Source organism: Anabrus simplex, chromosome 11 (genome assembly GCF_040414725.1).
Source record: "Anabrus simplex isolate iqAnaSimp1 chromosome 11, ASM4041472v1, whole genome shotgun sequence".
In the NCBI taxonomy this organism is placed as follows: domain Eukaryota; kingdom Metazoa; phylum Arthropoda; class Insecta; order Orthoptera; family Tettigoniidae; genus Anabrus; species Anabrus simplex.
Genome location: NC_090275.1, coordinates 128,625,831 through 128,648,079, shown reverse-complemented (window position 1 = coordinate 128,648,079; position 22,249 = coordinate 128,625,831). Strand labels below are relative to the sequence as shown.

At 40.4% G+C, this 22,249-nt stretch overlaps 1 protein-coding gene across 2 annotated transcripts in view; it reads right to left on the bottom strand.

The window, feature by feature from the left end:
* Positions 1 to 22,249, bottom strand: part of shtd (shattered) — a 786,765-nt gene that overhangs the window by 634,330 nt on the left and 130,186 nt on the right. For both annotated transcript variants that reach the window (XM_067155551.2, XM_068229717.1), the window contains exon 9: positions 7,398 to 7,590. In XM_067155551.2, the coding sequence (XP_067011652.2) occupies positions 7,398 to 7,590 (193 nt within the window). The remainder of the gene's footprint in view (positions 1 to 7,397; positions 7,591 to 22,249) is intronic.

Here is a 22,249-nt window from a genome sequence, read left to right as displayed (position 1 = left end):
TGAGAATCAGATACTGGAAAATCAGTTTGGTTTCAGAAGGGGAAGGTCAACAATAGAGCCTATTTTCATTATGAGAGAGCTAATGGAAAAGCAATGGGAGTACGGGAATGGTGATGACATTCACTGACACTGAAAAGGCATATGACAGTGTCCCCAAGACTAAAGTTTGGGACAATCTGGTGATTGGACAGGGATCAATAAAAATGAACATGGCAATGTACAAGGAATGTTGTAGTTACGTGCAAACAGAAGTTTGCAGGACAAGTTAGTTCAAAATAACTAGTGGGCTGAGACAGGGAAGTGTTCTATAGCCAATCCTGTTTACAATAGTAATGGATGACATTGTGAGAACAGCAAAAGCAACATATGGAGGAAGAGAAATGAACATCATGTTATTTGCAGATGATATTGTGATTTGGGGAGAAGAGGACATGAAGGTTCAAGAACAGATGGATGTGCTGGATGGGAAGATCGAAGAATGTGGGTTGAAAATAAGTGTAGAAAAGAGTAAAACTGTTGTTATGACAAGGGACAAGAAAGAAGGGAAAGGTCAGATTAGACTTGCAGACAAGCCCCTGGAAGTAGTGGAGACATTCAAATACCTGGGGAGTGAATTAATGGTGAATGCTCGCCTGGATGCTGAGATTAGTAAAAGGATTCAAGCTGGGAGCTGTTTCTATCATAGTGTAAGAAACATGTTATGGGACAAAGATGTGCCAATGGAAGCAAAGGAAACTATGAACAAGATGTATTACGTACCCATAAGAACTTGCGGAGCCGAAACTTGGACAATGACCAAGAAGGATGAGAGTCGAATACAGGCAGCCGAAATGAAATTCTTGAGGAGTATGATACAGAAGAGTAGAAGAGACAAAATAAGGAATGAGAAAATCCAGGAAGAAATTGGAGTGGAATAAATTAATGATAGAATAGAGAAGAGCCGACTAAGATGGTTTGGGCACATAAAGCGAATGGGTGATGAAAGAATACCAAAAAAGATGATGGAAATGCAAATGCAAGGAAGGAGAGGGCGTGGACGATCACGACTGAGATGGACAGACACAATCCAACGCAGTATTGTAGAAAGAAACCTGGACTGGGACACAGTGTTGGAGGAGGAGTGGTGGAAAGACCGAAGAAAGTGGAGAGGAAACATATTTGCCCCTACCCGGCTACAGCTGGATAAAGGGAAATGATGATGATGATGATGATGATAACACCTATTAAGTCAGTCACTATGCAGAACTTAAAATATTTCCGCTCTCTTCTTGAAGCTTTTTTCTTTTATTTAAGTCCTTATTTATTTGCTTAGCAAAGAGCAAGAACACATTTATTTGATTCAGACTAGTGCAATAATATTTCGTTCATGAATAAATTTGGTAACCATTTGAGATTGAAGACTAGCAAGGTCATTACATAACCGGCAGCAAAGTAAGGTCATTGACAGCAAGCGAGTACATATTGTTTGGTTCAGACCATGTTATGGCATTTGAATTTGTAGAAAATTTAGTTGAAACTGAAGAATTGGACAGTTAAGATGGCTGACATGGTTGGACATGATTAAGAGGAGGAATTTCCGAATTATACGAGAGGTCTCAGAAATATAGGAACAATTATTGGAATAAGTAAGGAATAAATAAATAAACAAATAAGGTGTTATTTATCTATAATTTTTAAAAAAATTATTTCAAGTGTTTATTAAATGACAAAGTTAATGTAAGCTTAGAGACAAAGAAACATTTTAGTTCTTTTTAGATGTAATAAGGACGTAAGTTCTAAGGGCAGAGCAGATTAAAAAATAAATTTTAGCATATAGTTAACTAATTTAATAGATATCCATGTTATGATTTGAAATTTTCTATATAAAGTCTGTAATAAATTGACATGGTAAGTAAGTTGAAACACAAAGAAATATTTTAACAATTTCAAGATTTTATATATATAACTGTTGTGTTGATAATTACAATGTACCAAATCCAAAGATTATTGATGTTTTGGCACTGCTGAGGAAGAGAGTAATTGGCTCTCGAAACATGTACGGGAATTAGCTATAATAAAATATTTTCCACAGCTTCCCGTTTAATCCTGGACCTGTAGTGTCTAGTGTGGGTATAGTTGGGGACAAAACATGATGGCCTCAGTTCCTAGAAGCGAGCTGAAAGCCAGTAGTCAATTACACTCTGCACCCTGCTGAGTTAACGAGTTCTAAGTGATCCTTGTTTCTTTTAGAGAGGCTGCCAAACCACTCTCTGTAGTATTTACCGTTTCTTCGTGTAGAGTGCAGTATTAAATAACACTAGAATGTTTATATTGTTCTCCCACCTATTCAATACAATACAATCTTAAAAGTTAGGTGGGAGAACAATATAAACATTATAGTGTTATTTAAAACAAATACTTTCAATACGGACCCAAGAATGAATTTTATCACGTGTAATAGAGTGCAGTAGCCGATTTGGCAACTCTGGCTGCAGTAGAGGTAGTAAATCCTATAAGTCACTAACAGACACTGAGCTGCCGCTGGAAAGTAGTGGTGTGAGGCGAAGTCATCATGATTTGTCCTCAACTATAAGTGCTCGAGCATCTTGGAACATGACATCATGACCCGATGATAGAGCATGCTAAGCTATTGCCGATTTGTCAGGTTGATTGAGACGAATATTACGTTCATGTTCCTTGATACGGGTACCAATGGACCGGCATGTTTGGCCGATGTATACCTTACCACAAGTACAGGGAATTTCGTATACCCCAGGATTTAAGAGTGGGGACAATTTGTCCTTGGTTTTAATCAGACTTTGAGCAATTTTAGTGGCAGTGCCAAACACGGTTTTTATATTGTGTTTGCGGAGGACCTTGGCAATTTGATCTGTCGTGTTGTGAATGTAAGGCAAGTAGGCAGTTCCCTTCACTTCTTCCTTCTGTGGGATTTGCTTGGTTGTTTCTCTGGGATGTAGGGCTCTATGTATCTACAAATCGCTGTAACCATTACCCTTGAATGCGACTTTGAGCGTGTCCATATCCATCTGGATATGTGATGGCTCACAAATTCGTCTCGCCCTCTTGGCGAGTTACAAGTAACTATTCTTATTTTGGTTCCGTATTGAAGATGACGTATATCACAAATATTATTATAATATTTACAGATCCACCCGTTCAATACAATACAATTGTATTGAACTCTTGGCGAGTGTCGTGAGAATGCCTTGTTTTTGTGCTGGATGGTGGTGAGAATCTGCATGAAGATAGCGATTTGTGTGGGTAGGCTTACGATAGATGGTATGTCCTAGGGAGCCGTCCGGTTTCTTTCTTTCTAGAACATCCAAGAAAGGAAGACATCCGTCTGACTCCATCTCCATAGTGAATTTTATTGAGGGATGTTGCTGATTTAGGTGGTTTAGGAATAGATTAAGTTTCTCGGGACCTTCTGTCCAGACCACAAATGCATCATCAACATACCTCCACCATATCATAGGTTTGACGGGCGCCGAAACAATAGCCTCCTCCTCAAAATGCTCCATAAAGAAATTAGCCACTATGGGCGAAAGTGGACTTCCCGTAGACACACCGTCCGTCTGTTCGTAAAAATTCCCACCCTACAAGAAATAGCTGGAAGTCATGCAGTGGTAAAATAGCTTGGTAATGTAATCAGGGAACAGGTGTTCAATGAGAGACATGACCGAGTCAATCGGCACTTTAGTGAACAAGGACTCCACATCGAAACTCACCAAAAGTGCATTAGGTTGAAGGGTTATGGTTGACAGCTTGTTGATGAAATACCAAGAGTACCTGACGTATGATTCAATACGTCCTATGTGTGGCTGAAGCAATTTGCTTAGGTATTTAGCCAGAGCATACGTAGGAGAACCTATCGCACTAACAATAGGTCTGAGGGGAACATCTTTTTTATGGATCTTAGGCAGTCCATATAATCTAGGTGACACTGCATCCCCCGGGGACAGATGTTTAGCCTCCTCTTTTGGAATTGAAGATGGCTTTAAGAGCTTCACAGTGGCATTGGACACACGAGTGGTGGGGTCACGTGAGCTCAGTCTGTAAACAAGCTCTGACAATATAGCTGAGATCTTATTCTTATACTCGTCAGTGTCCATAACCACTGTCGCATTACCCATATCAGCTGAGAGAATGGTCAGTTTAGAATCAGCTCTAAGTTCCTTCAGAGCTCTCCTTTCGCCTCTTGTTAAATTGGGTGCGGGGACAACAGCGGACCTTATGAGTCTCAGACATTTCTGTCTCAACTCCTCAGCCTCATCCGTAGGTAGTTTGTGGATGGCTGCCTCAACGGAAGTAATTAACTACTCAGTGGGAATTTTTGAGGGAGCGACAGCGAAATTAAGACCCCTAGCTAGAACTGCCGTTTGGTTCTTCTCCAAGGATTTCTTGGAAAGATTGACGACAGTTTTACTAACATCCGGGTTCGTGCGAGAGACCGCCTGTTTCTGAGCTAGACGGAGGAACTTTGACTTCTGTCTGAATGACACCTGGTTGAATTTTCGTTCAGCCTGTATAGCAGTTATGAGATCGAAAGTCACACACAATTCCGACGAAAGAGTGTAGCTTAGCAGCAGGTGCAAATGAAACAACTCTCGGGAGACTGAATCCAGTTCCCTACGAGTGTTATGAACTCTCTTGATCACAAGAGCCTTGCTAGCACGTTGATATATTCTCCTGGCTTTCAGTGTATTTAACGTGTGCTTCAGATTCACACAGTTGGGAATGATGTTATGGTCCCTGCATCTCAGTAGAAAGCACAAAGAAGAAAGAAGCATAGATATCTTTCTCATTAATTTGCTGAATTCTGAAGCCTTCTTGAAAGTATCCTCCCCATAGAGGTTTTTAATGTTTCATTAATGCTTTCACGGCCCGTACTTAAGAACATGATACTGTATAGGCTTTTAGGCTTATGCCGTGTCAAGAAAATAAGATTAAATTCTTAACTTTCACAGGGAACTGTGCTCTGCGTCCTAAGAAGAAATCTCGACTGTCCACGAGAAAGGCTTCTTAAACAATGACACTTTAAATTTGGACGTTATAATAGAAGTGAGAAAATGGTACGTTCATTCGCCACCAGATGGCCCCCAAGATGTGGAAACGCTAGCATTCGAAGCGGAAGCTGACCGAACAATCACAATCCGTCTAAGTGGGTCACATAACGTGTTTGCGTAACACGACATTGACAGGTGTGCGGCTTGTGTCTATGCCTTCCCCACTCTTCTGGGATCTCTTTCTTCCTCCACATTATTCTAAATAACATATACAGCCACTGTAGCCCTATTGGTCCGAGCTCAATAACTGCAGTCGCTTAAGTGCGGCCAGTATCCAGTAATTGGGGGATAGTGGGTTCGAACCCCACTGTCGGCAGCCCTGAAGATGGTTGCCATTTTTACACCAGGTAAATGCTGGGGCTGTACCTTAATTAAGGCCACGGCCGCTTCCTTCCCATTCCTAGGCCTTTCCTCCCCCATCATCGCCATAAGACCTATCTCTGTCGGTGCGACGTAAAGCAAAAAAAAAAAAAAGCCTGTCTACCCTTTTTCCTTCCTCCCAGCCCCGATCAAGTTCCCTCGCGCACCAAGGCACACGGTTACCACACTAGACATGCAACGGCAACTGCTAAGACGGGTGTCAGCTGTGAGAAATAAAAAAAGGGGATGAGCATGTTTTCTATCTCATCCTGTTTACATTTTAAGCCCATGTCTCTCTTTTTTTTTTTTTTTTTTTTTTTTTTTTTTTTTTTTTTTTTTTACATGTTGCTTAACGCTGCGCCAACACAGATAGGTCTTACAGCGACGATAGGATAGGAAAGTGCTAGGAATGGGAAGGAGGTGGCTGTGGCCTTAATTAAGGTACAATCCCAACATTTGCCTGGTGTGAAAATGGTAAATTACGGAAAACCATCTTCAGACAGTGGGGTTCGAACCCACTATCTTCCTAATGCAAGCTCACAGCTGCGCGACCCTAACCGCACAGCCAACTCGCTCATTCTTCTTCTTCTTCTTCTTCTTCTTCTTGTTCCCCTCCTCCTCCTTCTTTCAAATAGAATATCGCATTCTGCAGCATTTCCCCACAGCAGTTTACAAGATCCGTATTAATTAATGCAACCTTCATTTCAAACTTCTAAACAATTTAGATTAATCACTACCTCAATTATCACCTTGAATCAAAATTATTATGAACAATGGATTCGAAACAAGACCAATTTTACAAAGACGGTTCTGCCTCATAGATCTTTTGTAAAAAGTGTATTTTTAAGTATAGTAATGTTCTGCTGAGGTAAAAACCCAAACCCATAAATGTGAAATTACACGAAGTTATATTGTAAAGGTACAGATGGGCACACTGTGTATTTGAGATTGCTGTAATCATCAGCAAAAGGGACAGTGAAACTAAAATAAGATTAGAAAGTCACGTGGTTCTGCGTGTTGCGGATGGTATTTAGGATATCACAAAGTTCTAGAAGGAATGTTAGCAAATAGGAGAAATCACCGAGGAAACAGGATGTTTCAAAGAATGACAGGGCGGTATGACGAGTATAAAAGGGGCTAGCTCAGAAGACATGTAGTCTCTGTCGCGCCTCATCCGTGAAACTGCATAAGAAAGGCTTACCTATTCTTCAAGTACTTCAAGACCAGTTGTGGTTGCTAGTAATTAGTAGCGCATCAAGTAGAACGCGAGTAAGAGGACAGTCGCCGCTGACTTTTCGATGCCTAACTGAACAAGTATATTTCAATTGTATATATCATGTAAATATTTCAAGGAGAGGACAATATATATTAACGTGAAGATGTATAATCGTCTCTCGCTCAGTATTCATCAAGAAACCTACCCTCCTGCTTACCACTAAGCGCCAACCGCTCGGCTGCACAACCACAAGAACAACTGTTATTTAAAGACGTTTAATCAGTGTTTTTAAGCACTATGTTTCTGATCTTAGTTCATATATGGGCAAGTTTGTTATTTGTAGAAATCTTGAGTGTATCCGAAACAAGTCCTGCAAATATTTTTTACATTAATGTCATTTAATCGCTGATGTGATTATGTTATGTACAGAAAAGGTGGAAATCTCAAGTCTTATTATTTTGAAGTAACATACCACTTAGTTGAACAGCTCATCTCCTATATATACAAGGAAAGTAAACGTATTACACTATGTTCCAATACTGACCTATGAGCTGAAAAATGATAAAAAGATATAGAAAATGACATAGGTACTGAAAGAGAAGATATAAGATGGTATGAGCATGTCCCTCAAAGATACAAGATGGAAGCGGGTGATAAGAGACCAGTGGTAAGATGGAACGGAGAGCTGGTAGCTATGCAAACGGATATGTAGCTGGAAACTGGGCTACATGACTTCTAAAAGTAGACTGACTTACAGGTAAAGAGACAGTATCCTTAGCCGGGATGGAGTTGACCACACCAAAGATGAGCCGCTGTTCCTCGTTACTCCGTTCCACGCGAGCGACATACAGGTGATGGCTGGCAGGGATCAGATAACAGAGGTACAGCTGTCCTACCAGGTCTGTCGAGAGGAACACTCTGGTAGCAGGTCCTCCTCGCCCAAGCTCTCTGGAAAGTTAACACTCCATTATACACTGTCAAAGGGGTGGTCTGCTCCAGTGCATGTAGTCCTTGTGGATTGCTTGAGTTTTCACAGGAAAAAGCATGTTAACTTGTGAATCATTTGCTGTATGATTTATGTTTATTATATTCATGAAAAAAAATCTAAGTAGTTATCTGTCTGTTATTGCTACCCTTGGTTACTTACATTTTTTTCAAAAAATAATCAATGTAAATAATAAAACAAATGTTTCAAATTTAACTTGCTTTTTCCTTTGAAAATTCAAGTAATCCATTAAATTCTGCCGGTCACTGTATGTGCTATTTTGAAAAGTGAAAGACTTTCTTTTTGTATTTTAAAAAGGCCAATAAATATAACTCCACTTTAATTTTCTATAACTTACTTAATGATTAGTCTAGTAATGATATTGAAAATTTGTCTGACTGAAAATGAAATGTAATAAATACGGAAGAAATATTCATACGATTCCAAAAATATTTAGTCACTGATTTCCAGCAGAAAAGTAAATTTTGGTTTGGCAAAATTATCTTGCTTTTGTATGATTTTCCATGTTATAAAGCAATACTCTGAAAATTCAAGATGAAAATTCAACAAAAATGTTGTGCTTCGTAGAAGTTACTGTTTGAGGTGTCTCACCAACACGACTTAAGCCTTAAACCTCTGTTACTCTTATTTATTCTTTTTCATCAAGGAACCGTACATCAAGGTCGGAGTTGACTTAACCCCTCCTTTCCCCTGAGTTAAGACCGCTGTAAATCGTGCGTTGGATGCAAGATGGTGTTAGGCCTATAAGGAGGAACAATTTTCAAAATCTATCCGAGGAATAATTTATGAAGAGGAACAGACTGTCTCTCCTACATCACGCCACAGGGTAGTTTCATATAATGGTCTCTGCTGTGCAAAACAAAAGTAACTTTCGCGTGCTGTGTCAGTGCCAAGTGACTTGAACTATACATAGGAAGAACTGCAACTGAAAGGAATATGCGACGAGATGAACAGAAATCACAGAGACACGTAAATGATGGTCACCTGAACATCACAAACGAAGGGGCGTGGTTCTTAAAAGGGTGTGTGATCACTCTGCAACGTGTTCCCATGCTGGCCACAAGATTGGTAACAAGGTCTTGTGGTAGAGCGTTAACAAATGCTGGACGGTCGTCGGTGCACGTGGACGTGCTGCAATACGCCCCACACGTGTTCCGGGGAACGGGCAGGCCAACGAATATCCCTCGTTCCAGGAGCTCTTCCACCTGCACTCTTCAATGCGGTCGTGTATTATCGTCCGTAAAAGTAAAGTCAGGGCGCAATGCACCCCTGAAAAGACGCGCATGGGGAAGGAGTACACTATCACAATAACGTTGACCGGTGAATGTGTGGAGGTCAGCATGCACGTGTAACACCTGGACATGTTCCTGGGTGCATTATGTCTTCTCACCTCTCACCAGATGAATCTGCTCACATCTGAGAAGAACACGCGACTCCACTCCTCCTGATGCTCTTGGCACCATTTTGATGTGCGGGTGTCAACGGAACACAATGTAAGGGTTGTCGGGCAAACAGACCACCCCAATGCAGTTTGCATGCCACTGTGGAGTGTGAGACTGGGTGCCTTACAGTCCTGTTAAATGTGGTTGCAACTGCACCTGCCATTTGACAAGAATCTTTTCTTGCCTGTTGCACAATCTGCTGCTGTAGTTGACCGTGGTTGACCGCTCCTCTCCTTTGGACAGCGGTGCCTGTGCTCTCCATGCACATGAAACAATGCTGTGAGCAATACCAAACTCCTCGGAAACACTCGTCACACTTCGTCCTTCTTCAAGTTTCCCGATGATTCTTCCCCGAGTGAAGTCATCCAAATGTTTTCTCTGGTCCATGTTGTAATGAATAACATCACCACAGTGCACCGTAAGAGCTCGCTGATTGACTCACACTCTCTTGTCCCGTTCCTTCAACTGCCTCGTTTGGTGGGGCCTTAGTCGCACCGACTTTACACCAGGTTCCTATACAGATGTGAGAGACCTCTGGCAACATGTTACTGCACTTTCAAACATTTCCACCGAATAGTCATTGAGTAGACATCAAGACTGTGACAGTAAATGTCCTGACACTGACGGGAAAGACAGAAGAACTGGTTAACTTCATGAAAGAAAAAGATATAGCCATACCTGGACTGTGTGAGACCAACAAGAGGAATACAGGAGAGATTCCTCTGAAAGAAGGATACAGGCTGTAGTACAGCGGAGGACCTGTGCCAAAAAATGGAGAGACCATCCTAGTTAGAAAAGAAATCGAAGAATATGTGGAATATACAAAATGTGTCAGTGATAGGATCATGGTGATGAGACTCCAGTTTGAAAATGGCATGAAAGATCTATTTCAGTTGTATGCCCTACAAACGGGTTGCATAGATGAACATCCAGAGGACTTTTTAGAGGACGTGGAGACACAGATAGAAGATAAGGAAGTGTTATTGACGGGAGATCTAAATGCACAAGTTGGAATGAAAAGACAAGGAAAAGAAGATGTTGTAGGACCCTTTGGATATGGAAATGTAAATCCAGAAGGCGAGTTGTTGGTGGATTTTTGCATGAGGAACCAAATGATTGTTGGAAACACCTGGTTTAGGAAGAAGAACAGTCAGAAGATTACAATGTATGGTTGGGGAGACAGACGAACAAAGACCATGATTGATTATATAATCATAGAGAAAGAACACCGGAAGAACCTTTTAGATGTAACAGCCATGCCTGAAGAAGCCTTTGGTGGAGATCATAGAGTTTCGATAGGAAAACTGAAAGTGGGAAAGATTGAAAAACCCCCCATTAAGAAGAGAGAAAAGAATTAAAGAATGGAAGTTGAAGAAGAAAAGCATACAAAGAGAATTTGAAAGGAAAATAATACCCTTCGTACCCAGGACGGACATGGGGAATGTTGAAGATGAATGCAAAAGATTTAAGGAAGCACTGGTTGGATGTGCAGAAAAGGTATGTGGTAGAATATCAGGAAATGTGAAATACAAAGAGACACACTGGTGGAATGATGGGGTAAAGATTAAAGTGAACGAAAAGAAAAAGGCATGGGAAGTATGGAAAACATTTAAGACGGAAGACCGTAGAAGAAAATATGTGGAGGCAAAGAATTTGACCAAGAAAGTAGTGGAGGAAGAAAAGAGGAAAAGCTGGGCCTCATTCACACAGAAATTGAGAGATGTAATGCAGGGCAGCAAGAAATTATTGTATAGTATCTTAAAAAACAAAAAGAGAGTCACGTAAAGACCAGATTTGTCAAAGATGAAGGCGGCATAATATTAACAAAGTCCAAAGAAATAAGAAATAGATGGAGAGAGTATTTTCAGATGTTGCAGAACATGAGAATTAATTAACTTATTAGATTAAATTACCACCTAATCGATATTTTATTACATGCCTTTGGCAAAATTATAAAAACATTAACAATCACAGTACATGTTTCAACCATCTTCAGCTGGGTCCAAAAAAGCCTTAGATAATAATACATGAATAGTAAGCACATTAAAAACCTTGATCTTTTTCTCCCGTGAGAACTTTTAAAAACTTTTAAAAAACTCTTACTATTTGATAATGAAAGAGAAAAGGAGGGGGTTAGAGGTGGGTAAGAAAGGATAAGTAGAGTATACTTAAAACTAAAATCCGTGTCTACAATATGTTAAAACATATTCTTCCATTAAACATTTTTGAAAATGTCTTTTAAAAGTCTATTGTGAAGCTCTTCTATGCGATCACTGAGTGACTTGATCTTGTATACAATGAAAGTCGATCCGTATCACATTCTTCAAGTTTTTCGTGTTTGTATGGTGTGTTGAAAATCTTCCTTGAAGGCTTCATTTAGACTACACTAGAAGGCTTTGAGAAGCTGTTTGATTTACCGTTGTCTAAAGGTAACTTCATAGTTGTGTTAGGTGGAATAACGGTCTTCTAATTGGGCAGCTTGCCTCATGATCTGCAACCAGCAGAGGATACGAAAAAATTGTTAAAGTATGTCATCAAATATACAGTATATATATATATTTTGTATCGCATGAGGATACATTGTTACAATTTGGTTATTTACAAATATGTACAATTACACGAAAAACAGTTTCATCTATACACACAGAACAAGTACGAAATAAACAAACAATATCTGCATTGCTGCTAAAGCTGAATATCCAGTTTTGTTAGTTTTGTCAATGCTCCTGTGTGTCAGGCATTCCCAAACTCTTGTTCTGGGGATACAGTTGTATACTCATTGTTATACCCTTCCTATATTCTCAGTTCCTTTCCATGATCTGACTCAGAATGAAAATGGGTTCTACTGTTGACCTTCCACTTCTGAATCCAAATTGCTCCTCTTGTAACTGACTTTCCACCTTTTCTCAAATTCTTCTTTCCAATATCTTGGTGGTATGGGAGAAGATGGTGATTCTTCAGTAGTTGCCACACATCTTGTCTCCTTTCTTGAATATTGGTATTGAAACCCATTTTTTCCCAAACCTCGGGCATGCTTTTCTCTCTCCATATATACTTGAGTATTGAATAAGGCCGTTGTCCCGCTGGTATGGCTACTTCATATGTTCCCACAGCTTTTTCCATCTTCACCCTTTTTAACTGCCAATTTCACCTCTGTCACTGTAATTTCTAATTGCTTCTCTTTTATTCCTTCTATTCCTGTTGCCTGGATACCTTCTCCACGTCTGGTTTCTCACGTTCAGCAGTTTGCTGTAATATTATCTCCATCTGTTCATTATATCTTCTGGTTTTGTCAGTATTACTCCTTTATTCTTCACAAATCCTGTGTTACCATTTCATGGTATTTCTATGGCTTGAGGGCTGGGTGTTTGTGATGTTTTCAGCATTAGATTTCATCTTAGGTAGGGCTCCATCCTCACAGATGCACAGGTTGCCTATACTGTAGGTTGCCTAGGCCACAGAGCTTAAATTGTTTATTTACACCTGCCCTTAGTCAGCCATCTTTAGAGCGGGGTTTTCGTTGCTACACGTCCGTATGTTTAACCTCATATTACCCTACACGTGACCCCTGGGTGGTGCTAAGGGAGCAACAACTTTGGCTGCTGGACCCAAAGCTCTTCTTTGTGGATATCCCAGCAATTCAGAGGATTCATCAACTCAATATGAGAAACATACAGTGATTTCATTAATCAGTGTTGCGGAGGGGATGAAAATTAAGCTTATGTAATCTTAACTCACCTCTTTCTAGAACTGTGTCTTTTATTCCCCGCTACCTTGAGGATGTGTCTGTGTACTTGACCTGGTGTATTAGTGATGTGTCGCAGCCTGTTTATGCGCACGGTTCAACGGAGAAAGGGGAGGCAAGGCTGTGTTGTCATTTCTTGCGTCTTGTGAGGAGGGAGGGGGCTCTAGTTGTGCTTCCGTGACGGGATATTTGAGCCTTATACTTGTCGAGTTTATAAGTTTCCTGTTTACCCATTCAATATATTTACGTATATGGTCGTAGAGGGGATTTCTTTGCTCATTCATTTCATTCAAATTCCGATCTTTGTTCTCTAGTTTATCAAGAAGAGAAAAAAACTTGTCGAACACGACTTTTACAGAACAAGAGTTAGAAGTGTTAGGTAAAGGCCCAAATAATAACTGACACAGTACCAACAAAAGTCAAGAGTTAATATTAACTTTAGCAGAAACTGAAGCAGCCATACAGACCCTTCCAGCCGATATTCAAAATGACCTTAGGTACAAACCTAAGGAAAAAATTCCCTAGTTAATTAAAGGATTAAATTCAAACTCCAACAACACAAGGGTAGATAAAGAACTCCAGCGTAAAGTTAGGCAAAGTAACATAGTTGTAACGAAAGCAGATAAAGGTGGAACAGTAGTAATACTCAGAGGTGCCAACTTTGAAGTGGATTATCAGTAATTGCCCTCCGCCCCCAAGAAAAATTTCGAGTCAAGTCCAAAGCATACGCCTTCCTTCTTGATAATGACACACCCCTTTTGCCCTTCCCTCTAGCAATCTATCGAAAAGTATATCATAATACACAATAACATTTGCACGCAACTTGTTGGTTCTATGATAAAACATTCCTTGTAGCTTGTTTCTCACGCAGCAGCTGCTTTTCGGTGTAGTTTTTCTTGAAGCATCCTTCCAACTGTGATGACATTTTCGTTTTCTGAACCATAAGCGATACCAGTGCAGTGCAGATCTTTCTGTCAACTGTCAGGTACACTTAACACAGCAAATACAACATTACTGAAGGATTTGTAGTGGAGCTCCTTCATTCACAATTAATTTTACAACGCTTATGGGTAGCAAAAGGAAGTCACGATCGAATAAGTAACGTTGCCAACTCACGAGCACTGAAATAAAGTCGATTTAGGAGAAAGGCTCGAAAGGACTCAACATTTTTCCTTTTCTTTTGTTTCCGTCAAAAATTATTTTTTCGTGATAATGTCAGCTTTTTCGTAATTATTTCCCCTTTGACCGTAACTCCGTAATTGTGAGGTGAAATCCGTAATAATTACGGACAATCCATAATAGTTGGCACCTCTGAATACTAAACAATTAATTTGTTGATTGAGAAAACTGAATACGTCAAAGAAATAAACATTTTTCAACAACAACTAACTAGTTTAAGATCCCACACCAAAAATACAAAGGAATTTGAAGGGGATATTAAAGCAAAGCGCCTTCCTCTTAAACGAACAAGAAACATAGAAACTCATAAATATGAACCCAGGACTTCCAAAGGCAAGGGCTATGTCCAAACTACACGAAAAGGACGTACCTATCAGACCTGTAATTAATTTTCGCAAAAGTCCTACATATAAAACCTCTCAATTTATCCATAAGTTTTTGGCTCAAAATTACGTTTTTTACACCAAAAATTTTATAAACAACTCTAGTGAATTTTGCAAGGTAATTAAAGATTTTAAATTAACTTCTTCTCATGTAACATGTTCCTTTGATATCAAAGATATGTGTACTAATATTCCTATAAAAAATACCATCAAGATTATTAAAACAAATCTATTAGATCACAAACTATCAGTATACTTCATAACTAAACCAAATTAAAATAAGTGAGTTAAATCCACCTTCTCAGTAGAAATTACATAGTGTTTATGAAATGGGACTAGTTTCGACCTATTGAAAGGTCATCTTCAGCCACATCGCTTGTAGAACGTATTTGAAACACGGTTGTTTTAAAGATGGTCTTAAACATAGAAGTTTAACACTATGAAAATATTGTTTTTAGAATTTCCTTAAAACACTTTCGTTCACTTGGCTATGGGATTATATATGAGAAGAAGGTCTTTTAGATTCTTTGTAGTATTCAAGAACGTAGATAGAAATCGAAAATTTACAATCTTGATGAGGTATGGAATTGGGCATACATGCATTAATGTAGAGAAGACAAAGTCTTTTGATATTCTTCGTATTCTTTGTTTTACACGTTAAATCATTTATAATCTAGATGAGATGTAGAATTGAGCATATATGCAAAGTAATGTCCTAATTAAAATATGAGTTGAACAAATATATTATTGCAGTGAGCTGTGTATAAAGAAAACAATGTAAAAATATTGAAGGTATTCATGGAGATTAATGACTTTAAAAAATGAAAGTGAAAAAGCACTTGAATTAAAACTTTTTTATTCTTTGTATTCAAATGGTGGAGTGAAATCTTATCCAATGGTGATATAAAATAAAGGAAAAATAATAATGTATAGTAGTTAAGGATCATAACGCTTGGGCTATACTGGGCTTCATTACTAGAGACCTTGTAGCAGTCCTAGTGAGATATGAAGAGGGCGGACAGCCAAGAGACCCGGTTGTCTGTTCTGCATATTTGTCAGGAGACTCTGAATCTCCACCCCCACTCCCCTCCCCCCCCGGAGGAGACTGGTGATATACTGTAGGAAACAAGGACTTAACCTCATAGTAGGATGTGACGCCAATGCTCATCACAGTATTTGGGGAAGTAAATACACAAACCGAAGGGGAGAGAATTTCATAGAATTTCTATGTACAACTGATCTTGAGATAATGAACATAGGTGATACTCCTACCTTCATCAATAATAGGAGTGAGGGGATCATAGATCTTACCCTGGGTTCCATGGGAATCGTACAGGAATTTAAAGACTGGAAAGTTTCTTTGGAGCCTTCCTTGTCAGATCATAGACACATCCTGGACGAACCAATTGGACATCTTTTAGGGAGGGTGTGAGGAGGGGACTGGAAGGAGGACCCTCAAATATAATCAAGAACGAGGAGGAGCTGGAGCTCAGTGTGAGCATTAGTTACCTCTTATGAATTAAACTGCAAAAAGAGTAACAGGAAGCTTCAAGTGAAACAGTTATCTTGAACAACTGAGGAGAAACACACAAAGGCTCTGGAATAAATACAGGGAACGTCAAGATCAAGAAAGTCTAGATTCTTACAAAGAATCACAAAGAAAGTACAAGTCAGAAGTCAAAAAGGCTTCTAAGAAATCTTGGAGACAGTTTTGTGACTCCATCGAGAGTCAACATGAAGCGTCAAGGCTTCATAAAATTCTAACCTTGGATGGAAGGACAAGGCTGGGCTCATTGGAGTCACCTTTGGGTGGATATACATCCACAGAGGGGGAGACCCTGAGCTTATTGCTTGATGCCCACTTTCCAGGTTCATTAGTCACGAATAGTGAAGTAGAATCGAGCAGATACTTCAGATCCGATAGAAGTGGTTGGAAGGAAGCCGTAGAGATTGTTACCCCAAGAAGGGTGAAGTGGGCATTAGAATCTTTTGCCCCTTATAAAAGCCCAGGAATGGATGGGATCTACCCAGCACTTCTTCAGGAAGCGGGCGCGGTCCTTATACCATACCTGGTCAGAATTTCTAGGGCCTCTCTCACTATGGGGTACGTGTACTTCTTGTGGCATCAGGCGAAGGTAGTGGATACAGTTGAATCTGACTTATACGTATATCAAGGGGAAGAGAAAAAACTACTTGTAACTCAGAATTACTTAGAAATCAGACTTACGCAATACATCACATATTTACTGAAAAACCAGTAGAATAGACCGACATGTGTAAATCCTTGCAAATAATAAATACATTAAGACAGATAATATTATTTTGAACTTGATCCAGCCTTAAAGAAATAGCATAGTTTGGCTTGTTTCACTTTTTTAGCATTAAGAATAAAAACCTCCTTTAGCAAACTTAGTAATGAATTCAAAGCATTTTCACTACAACTTTTCGCACTGATGTAACGCCTACACACTTCGACTGAACTTAACACTTCACACAGTTCAGGGGTCAAATTCAAGTCGTTATCTCCACCTCCAATGTCACTGTCGCTTGTTGCTTGTCCATCACCGCCGCGTTGTTGGCATACGTCAGCAATAATCTCTTCATCCGGTAGTTCTCCACATACAGCCAGATTATCATCGAAATCCACAAAAGTATCGAATTCTCCACCCTCCGGTAGCGTTAGCTCATTGCCAGACAAAACTTCGTCCCCATAATCATCATTAGAGACAGCCTCTTCTAGTAAGGCACCAGCTGTGGGGAAACAGTTGCTGATTGTGGAGGAAGGCACCTGCTTTCAGGCAGCCGAAATAAAATCCATGGCTTGTAGCAAATTAATGGAGAGAGGTTCATTTCCTGCATCACTCAGTGTTATTAAATGTTGAACCAGCATTTTTCTATAATGCACTTTGAAATTTGCAATGATGCCCAAATCAAGCGGTTGTAGAACACTGGTACAGTTAGGAGGGAAAAATTCCACTCGGAGTTTCTCCAGAACGATTTGAGGTGGATGTGCTGCACATCGATCCTTAAGAAGAAGGATCTTCTTATCTTTCTTTTTTCAGTTTTTTCAACCACTGTTCCATTGGATTCGTATTCCGTGGGTTTTGTTTTTGCACTCTTAAAACACCTCGGATTCTTCGATTTTCCTATCACAAGTGGAGGAAGTTTGTCAGATCCATCTTCATTCGTGGTAAGAAGTACTGTTACACAAATTTTACTTTTCTTCCCTCCATGGCATCAGTCACCTTTTTCAGCTAATGTTTTATTAGGAATGAGATTGTAGAATAGGCCGGTCTCATCACAGCTGTAGATGTTTGGAGGCTGAAAATCGCTTACGATACCCAGCAGAACCTCTTCCTTCCAGTGTTGCACTGTGACATCGTCCGCAGATTTTGAATCAACGGAAAATGTTCTCCCTGTGAATCCATGACGATCTTTAAATCCTTACAACCATCCTGACGAAACCTTGAAATCAGCAGTGATAATCATTTCAGATAAATCTATCGCCTTTGCCTACAGCATGTCTCCACTACTTGGTAGAGCTGCAGCCCGCTTTTGGTGGAACCATGTGAAAAGTGCTTTCTCCAAATCTACGTACCATCCTTCTTGCTGACGGCTGTGTTTCGATCATTTTGAACCCAGTTTTAAGAACTCATCCAAAATAGCGTTTCATTTACTGACTATTGTACGTAGCGTGGTATAAGCAATCCCTAAGTCTGAAGCGATTTTAGTTTTTGTTTTGTGTGGATTAGCGTCCACTTCTCGTGTAATTTTTCCTTTTTCTGTTCTCCATGGCTAATCAAAAGCAACTGAATGACAAAACGACTGTTCAACAGTAAACACCAGACACCGGCATCGTGGACATTTTACTTCTCCATTGTTCCCACGAAAGAAATTCTCATATTCAAACAAATTTACTGTATTTTCTTTTGTTACCGCACCCAAACAGCCTACTTTGCTTATAATGTATCTTAATCTTTGGCGGCGTGTCAAAAACGACGAAGGTAGAGAAAGAGCGAAGGGGACTAGCCTTTGGTAAGCCGCTAGTAAGTAAGCGTCAAGAATGTCACTCGGCGAAACTCTGTGTCCTGTTTCAGCACCGAAACCTGATCGCTCTACTTCTGCCCACGCCAACAAAGAGGAAACTTCGTAAATACAGTAGTTTCTTTTTAAAAAGCACATTCTCATTACAATCACGCAAAACTCAGTTATATTTCACTGACATTTAATACGTATAACAGCGAATTACGTATAAACGGATTACGTATAAGTAAGATTTAATTAACACTCTTTTAAATTATATTTTGCCGGGACCTAAAGGAAATTACGTACAAATACGAATTACGTAGAATAGAGTTACGTATAAAGCAGGTTCAACTGTATACCTAAACCTGGAAGGTCTTTATATACTAGACCTAAGGGTTATAGACCCATTAGTCTAACGTCTTTTCTTCTTAAGACTTTGGAAAGACAGGTGGATAGACAAATCAGGGAGAAAGTATTAAGAGACTGTCCCCTGCATCCTCATCAACATGCATACCAACCAGGGAAGTCGGTTGAGATGGCACTACACCAGCTTGTTTCTAGGCTGGAGAGCGCCTTGGATCAGCAACAACTTGCTATGGTGGTATTCCTAGATATAGAAGGGGCTTTTAACTGCTCATCTTCGGGCTCCATAGAACGTAGTCTAGAGAGAAGAGGAGTGAGCAGGAAGCTCATAAAATGGATTATGGTCTCACTGCAGGGCCGTCAAGTTCTGTTTACCCTCAACGCAGTAATGTTGAGAGCTAATATACACAGGGGGTGTCCACAGGGAGGAGTATTATCACCAACATTATGGTGTCTGGTAGTGGATGAACTACTTACCAGGTTAAATGTTGGAGGAATTTATGCCCAAGGCTATTGCAGATGACATTAGCCTGATGGCGGTGGGAAATTTCCCCAGTGCGGTTTCAGAGCTCGTACAGAGCTCCCTGCGTAGGGTGGAAAGACGGTGCCACGACACGAACTTGTCGGCTAATCCCGACAAGACGGAGCTCGAGGTATTTACCAGGAGGAGGAGGCTAGATGGACTGTCAGAGCCTATCCTATTTGGAAAAAAATTAGTTCAGACAACCTCAGTTAAGTACCTAGGGGTAATCCTTGAGGCAAGACCGAGTTGGAAGAAACATACAGACCATAAGGTGGATAAGGGTCGCAAGATTATGTGGGCCAGTCGCAAGGCCGTCTGAAAGACTTGGGGCCTAGGACCTAGGGTGTTCCAGTGGCTCTATATTTCTATTGTACGGCCCACGATCACCTTCGCATCTTTAGTCTGGTGGCCAGGTTCGGAGAGTAAAACTGTAACCACCAAGTTAAACAGTGTCCAAAGACTAGCGTGTCTAGGAATAACAGGGGCACTGGATACTACACCATTATGTGCAATGGAGGCCATCCTATGTCTTCCCCCCTTACATTTATATGTTAAGGAAATAGCGGGAATGAGTGCCTACCGTCTCTGGTCACTCGGAGGATGGTCCTTCAAGAATCCGAATAGAGGTCATGCTTCTATTCTTACAAGGCTTCACCAGACCTGCCCTACGACAATGATGATTGGGGACCCGATGAAGCCTAGTTTTAATCTGAATTAGTTCACAGTGGTGATACCCACAAGGGAGGAGTGGGCCGCGGATGCTGGGGCCTGTCTTAGGTCTGGGGGCTGTACATGGACACAGATGGCTCGCGGACAGAGACGGGCACAGGTGCCGGGGTCTGGGGGCCTAAGAGAAGGCTCTCCTTTCGCATGGGTAAATATGCCACTGTTTTTCAAGCCGAGGTATATGCAATACTGGCCTGTGCTGTATATGTATGGAACATGCCAGGACATAGAAGATGCATCACCATTTGCAGTGATAGCCAGGCAGCGTTAAAAGCACTATGTGCAGTTAGAACAACATCAAAAATGGTATGGGAGTGCCAAAGGATGTTAGATCAGCTGTGTGAACTTAACCCAGTTATCCTATTATGGGTCCCTGGGCATACAGGAATCAGTGGAAATGAAGAAGCTGACAAACTAGCGAAACAAGGCTCAAAAGGTCCTTTCATAGGACCAGAGCCCTTCCTAGGAGTGTCACTCCGAAGTGTGAAACTGGTAATATCCCAGTGGACGAACCAGTCTCACTTAAACATTTGGAAAAGAGGTTAACCATAGCAAGGCAGGCACGTGAACTTATCAAAGGGCCTAGCCAAAGTTACAAAAAGGTCCTGATTAATTTGAATAGGACCAGAACGCGAATGGTAGTTGGACTGTTGACAGGCCACAATACCTTACAGAGACACCTACACATCATGAAAATCAGTCAGGATCCGATGTGTAGAAGATGCGGTAGGGAGGAAGAGACCTCTGCGCATGTGTTGTGTCAGTGCGAGGCTCTTGCAAGCACTAGACATCGATATCTTGGCTCACATTTTGTGAGCCTGGAAGACATCAGGAATAGTAACATCCGGACACTGGTATCCTTTATAGGAGCACTAGGGCTGGACTAGGCAAACCCGTTTAAGAGACACAAAGGGTCTTCACAGACCTACGTGTGCAGCCCTGCGAAGGCAAGGCTCACCCATTTCTCATCCATCTATCTAACCAAGTGTTGGACATTTTAGTAAAATAACGTGCTAGGAAGCAAATGACATGAAAAAGAAAAAGAAAAAAAAGAAAATGATCGAGATAATAAGGAAAATTACCAAGGTTTAATGAAAAGTGTGAAGAATGGAGGGAAATTTAAGGTGGGTCTGAAGAATGAGGGAATGGGGGTAAATGCTGAGGAGAGGTGGAATAAATATAATGGAAGATTGAATTTAGATTGGTTAAATTAAAATTTTTAAGAATAATGATAAAAAGATCAAATAGAATGTTGGTTTTTTCACATATTTCAAATAGTAATAGACAAAAGAGTATCCACAACAGACCCTATGAACCAAACAAATGGAGTGCTGCAAGGCGATCCATTGAGTCTACTTTTCATAATAGCCACCGCAGAAGTACCTAGAGAAATTGACACATGACATGGTCATTGTATCACACAACTTGGAAAACATTCAAACAGCCTTGAGCAAACTTACAACGTGGGCAGAAAAGAATGAGCTTACTATAAATAGTAGCAAAACGGTAAAAATGACATTCAGAAGAGGAGGCAGACTATCAGCAAATGGCGTCATCATGTATATGAATATTCCGATGAAGAACATTCTGCATTTCAAATACTTAGGAATTACACTTCAGACAAGTGGAGATGTCTACGACCTTCACATAAAAGAACGAACCATCGCAGCAAAGATGGCAATTAATCGCATAAAGAACCTAGGACAACTATCCCTGCCCACAGCGACGACACTGTTTCGCTTAAAAATTGCTCCCATCATAACATATGGACTGGAAACCATCTGGACACACCTAAAGAAGAAAAATTTTGAAGACATAGAAAAAGTCAAAGCCAATTTCATCAAAAGAGCACTCTGTCTATCAAAGCACACATTATCCCGACTTACGTATGTACTGGCAAGAGAGCAATTTTTCATCGAAGACCTACGCCTCGACCTGCTTTTACCAGCTACGAAAGCCTACTTGGATGTACTCCAGGAACTTAATAAGAAGAGACAAGAGATATGGCCAGAGTTTTATTCAATGGATGCGATGATACATAGGGAATGGACACAAGCTAGACATGACCTACGTCATGTACAGTAGAACCTCGATTATACGTTCCCAGAAACTACGTTTTCTCGTATTATCCGTTCAAATTACGTGGTCCCGCAAGCATCCTAATTAAGTCACATTGTAAAAATCTTGCATTATCCATTCCTCGAAGAAACTATT